At 47.0% G+C, this 5,000-nt stretch overlaps 1 protein-coding gene across 5 annotated transcripts in view; it reads left to right on the forward strand.

Annotated features, from left to right (window-relative positions):
• ncor2 (nuclear receptor corepressor 2) overlaps positions 1 to 5,000 on the forward strand; it is an 84,780-nt gene that overhangs the window by 35,284 nt on the left and 44,496 nt on the right. For all 5 annotated transcript variants that reach the window (XM_017467719.3, XM_017467723.3, XM_017467722.3 and 2 more), the window contains exons 6-8: positions 266 to 379; positions 2,881 to 2,937; positions 4,745 to 4,797. In XM_017467719.3, the coding sequence (XP_017323208.1) occupies positions 266 to 379; positions 2,881 to 2,937; positions 4,745 to 4,797 (224 nt within the window). The remainder of the gene's footprint in view (positions 1 to 265; positions 380 to 2,880; positions 2,938 to 4,744; positions 4,798 to 5,000) is intronic.

The raw sequence follows: 5,000 nt of genomic DNA on the forward strand, positions 1-5,000 counted from the left end.
TTATAGATGTGAAAGAGGCTGTGTGTGTGTGTGTGTGTGTGTGTGTGTGTGTGTGCGCGAGCGAGAGAGTCCTCCCAGTCATCATTCCGTCTCCGCATTTGTTTTTCGATGAGAGGAATTTTATCAGGAATTCTTTGTGTGTGTCCGGTGCTGAGGCATGGGGTCGGCATCGTTTGGTTGTCATGGAAACAACCTGGCAGGCAACCGAGGTTATCCGTGTGAGCAAGAACGTGACGGTGTCCGTCTCCGTGTCTCATTTTTGTAGCAACAGCTGGAGGAAGAGGCGGCGAAGCCCCAAGAGCCGGAGCGCAGTATTTCTCCCCCACCCAGCGAAGCCAAGCACCGCAGCCTTGTACAGATCATCTACGATGAGAACCGGGTAACACACACACACACACACACACACACACACACAAAAGTTGTTTTCCCCCCTATCAGGCTTTCTGTTGTAAACAACGCGATACGCTGCGATCAGCTCTCCCTTCTGATTGGTCAGAAGGTGTCAATGAAATATTCTGTAACAGGTTTACATTAACGCGCTCTTTCTAACACGTAATCGTTTCCTCAGCAACAGCTCGTTCACGTGGACTTCTCCGGCGACTGCTCCACGACACCCGAGGCTAATAACGCACGGCGATGCGCGATCGTCGACGCGGCTGTGGAGTTTTCTGTCAGGTTCATTTAAACTTTACGGATGGAGTCTCCAGTGCCAGAGCTTATCGTCCCGTGGGGCGTTTTTTTTTAAACCTCGTCGCATCAAAAGAGAGAAATACGGAGGACGTAGCTGTCTGACTAGGGCCGGGCGATACGATGACGTAATGGCGATTACCGCGATACGTTTAGTCGCGATACACTGCACTGAGACATCGCAGATATCTTTTTATAACGCTTTTAAAAGCGTTTTTGTGCAGGTTAAATGAAGTTTTAAAGTTGGGCGCGCGTTAGCCGGACTGCGTTTATCGTAGGAACGCATTCCGGGATCGTGGTTTGTTTTATTTGTTTGTTTGTTTGTTTGTTTGTTTGTTTATTTATTTATTTATTTATTTATTTATTTAGAACCGTGGTATGTTGATTTATTTTGGTCGTATCGCTCGGCCCTCGTATCTGAAATCCGTCCAGGATTTTGCGATCGCGTTAATGGACGCAAACTCGAGCAAACCCCGCAACAGCTCGCGAGTTTTTGAAGCCGCCGCGGGTTTTCCGCAGGTCCGTAGACGGATGCGAATATGCCACGTCGTCGTCACGCAGGCGGACCGGAGACCGCTTCGGCCGAACGCGAGCGCCGCTAAAAGGTCGCGTTCACCAAACAAACGGCGCAGAAGAATTCTGTGCGGTCGCGGTTTCGACAATTTCAAAAACTGACGCGGAATCTAGCGTCTTTGGCCGCAACAGTCGCAAAAAAATAAAAATAAAGACGACTGTAAAAAGAAATCCTGTACGGACTGAGTCTTACTACATCCTGATCATGAATGTGAGACGCGTCCTGGCGCAGATGTGCTGTTTACGGAAATAAAATGTGTGTGTGGCTGTAAATCAAACCACACGCATTCCTCATAAAACGTCTAATGTAGAATAATGCGATTACGGCTGAACCCGGTACACTCCCCTCGAGTCCCCCAAAACCCCCATAATGAGTCAGACACGATGCTGCCAGATGTGCTGAATCATTCCCATACACACACACACACACACACACACACACACACTCTCTTTACTGCAACGCATAATCACGCTCAGCTCCCAGCGACTATTACCACCTGTTTTCACTCAGCGAGAGTGTCACGGCGGGACGAGGTGCAGACCCAACGGCGCTCTCATGTTTAATGCTACTGCGCCCCCTGGTGGCGCTCTACACCTGCAGGTCTACATCAGCGAGGCAGCAAAGTGTAGAGTATATACTGCGTATATAAACACGCAGCACGACACCTACACAGCACAACAGTCAAGTGCTTTATCTTTTAAACACTAAATGTATATATTTTTATAGATGTATAAACACATACAGCGCAAACGTGAGCATGCCGACGTTTTCTACACTGGCGTGAGGAATAAAACACTTGGGGGTCGTGCTGGAAGAGGAAAACGGTCACAGAGCGTCGTGAAGTCTTTTATTCTTCTAAAGAGTGACACCATGTACTTTTTATCCGTTTAAGGTTACAGATGGGGAGCGTCCATGAGACACGTTAGTTCTTTGTGACAGCTTCCCTATCGATATCATATCGATACTGTGATCAGTTATGACATCATTATTATTATTATTATTATTATTATTATTATTATTATTATTATTATAATATATTGTTTTGCAATACTCACTACCTGACTGAATAGCCACCTTCTGGCCAATCAGATTCGAGCGTTGAAGAAATGTCAAATTGTGATCTGGATTAAAAACGGATTAATTGTTTAGCCGTAGTTGAGGCGAGTTCACATGAGGACGTGTGTGTGTGTGTGTGTGTGTGTGTGTGTGTGTGTGTGTGTGTGTGTGTTGCTCGAACACTCGCCTGTTTCAGAGAGTTTAGGTTTCTCCCGTGTGAGGGTTTTGCCAAGCTGTAGTCAGACCGAGTGACTGTTCACTCGCCGTCACAACGGGGAGGGAAAGTAGCCGATATCTCGCTCTTTCATCTGATGGGATTTACCTCGCAAACCACGCAGACACACACACACACACACACACACACACACACACACACACACAGAGACTGAGAGAGAAAGTGAGGGTGCTGAGGTGTGTGGTGTCGCTGAGCTCTGATAACGTTACGTTGTTTATGAACAAGCGCCAGGTTGAGAGGTGCGTGTTGCCATGGTGAGTGTAGACCATTGATGTGTGTGTGTGTGTGTGTGTGTGTGTGTGTGTGTGTGTGTGTGTTTCCTGAATAGAAAAAAGCAGAGGAGGCTCATCGTATCCTAGAGGGACTGGGACCCCGAGTGGAACTGGTGAGTCTGCAACTCTTCTCACTTTCTGCTTTTCTCTTTCATCATCCTCTCTCTCTTTTTCTCTCTCTCTTTCTCCATCTCTCTCTTTCTCCATCTCTCTCTTTCTCCATCTCTCTCTTTCTCCATCTCTCTCTTTCTCCATCCCTCTCTTTCTCCATCTCTCTCTCTCTCTCTCTCTCTCTCTCTCTCTTTCTCCATCTCTCTTTCTCCATCTCTCTCTCTCTCTCTCTCTCTCTCTCTCTCTCTCTTTCTCCATCTCTCTCTTTCTCCATCCCTCTCTTTCTCCATCTCTCTCTCTCTCTCTCTCTCTCTCTCTCTTTCTCCATCCCTCTCTTTCTCCATCCCTCTCTCTCTGTCTCCATCTCTCTCTGTCTCCATCTCTCTCTGTCTCCATCTCTCTCTGTCTCCATCTCTCTCTTTCTCCATCCCTCTCTCTCTTTCTCCATCTCTCTCTCTCTCTGTCTCCATCTCTCTGTCTCCATCTCTCTGTCTCCATCTCTCTGTCTCCATCCCTCTCTTTCTCCATCCCTCTCTTTCTCCATCCCTCTCTTTCTCCATCCCTCTCTTTCTCCATCTCTCTCTTTCTCCATCTCTCTCTTTCTCCATCCCTCTCTCTGTCTCCATCTCTCTCTCTCTCTCTCTGTCTCCATCTCTCTCTGTCTCCATCTCTCTCTGTCTCCATCTCTCTCTTTCTCCATCTCTCTCTTTCTCCATCTTTCTCTTTCTCCATCCCTCTCTCTCTTTCTCCATCCCTCTCTCTCTTTCTCCATCTCTCTCTCTCTCTCTCTGTCTCCATCTCTCTTTCTCCATCTCTCTCTTTCTCCATCTCTCTCTCTCTCTCTCTCTGTCTCCATCTCTCTTTCTCCATCTCTCTCTTTCTCCATCTCTCTCTTTCTCCATCTCTCTCTTTCTCCATCTCTCTCTCTCTCTCTCCATCTCTCTTTTTCTCCATCCCTCTCTTTCTCCATCTCTTTCTCTCTCTCTCTCTTTCTCCATCTCTCTTGATTTCTCTCTGCCCCTTAACATTTCTTTCACACAGTCTCTTCTCCTGTCTTCTTTCTACCCATCTTTTACAGTCTCTCTCTCTCTCTCTCTCTCTATATATATATATTATATTATATTATATTATATTATATTATATTATATTATATTATATACACACACACTAAAATAAATATATTTGAGTGGTTTTGCTCACTGGAGCGACGTATTATCCGGATGTGTGTAATTTGCACACACAGTATGAAGGCATGCCTTACACCATCCATCCATCCATCCATCCATCCATCCATCCATCCATCCATCCACGCGTCCTCCTGTATTTGTGCTGATGTTTAAAGCGCATTACTCAACAGAATTCGATCATCATGTGGAGAACAGTAGACCACACTGTTTCCTCGCCAGCTCATTGTCAGAAGGTTAATTGAGGAGACCGGCGGGGGGGGTTGGGTACGCCGGAGGGGGAGGGGAGGGGGGTGTATTTCCTCCAGTTCCCCCTTTCAACTGATATACTGTGGTTAACACCATAAGTTTCAATTTTCAGTTTAATTCCTCGTCAGAAACCACTCCCCTGCTCTCTCGAATCCAACACCGCGGTGTGCGGCCTTCGTTTGGAAAACCAATAGGTGTAGCGTTTCCACAGATTTAAAAAAAAAAAAAAAAAAAAAAGTTAAACGATATAAAAGCCCTCCAGTCATCGTGTTTGATGCTCAGAGATTTCCCTCGGATTGAAATATGGACGGAAATAGAGATGGGTGTTGTGTCTGTGAAACTGAAACCCTACCTCTTTGATCTCTCCCCATCGCAGCCGCTGTATAACCAGCCGTCTGATACCAAGCAGTACCACGAGAACATTAAAATGTAAGTATGCCTACGTTCTTTTCTCAGATCCGGTCGGATCGGCCGCACGTTCCCGTCCGTTTCCGGCCTCGGGCGGGATTTTCGAGGGACGAGGGTTTCGGCGGTTTTGGGGTGGATGGCACGGTCGCCTCTCGCCGAGGAGCCCTTTATTCATCGGCACGCCTGCGGAAGCGTCTCTGGTCGTGGCCGCAGTCTCAGAACGA

This window comes from Ictalurus punctatus, chromosome 5 (assembly GCF_001660625.3).
Source record: "Ictalurus punctatus breed USDA103 chromosome 5, Coco_2.0, whole genome shotgun sequence".
NCBI classification, from domain to species: Eukaryota; Metazoa; Chordata; class Actinopteri; order Siluriformes; family Ictaluridae; genus Ictalurus; species Ictalurus punctatus.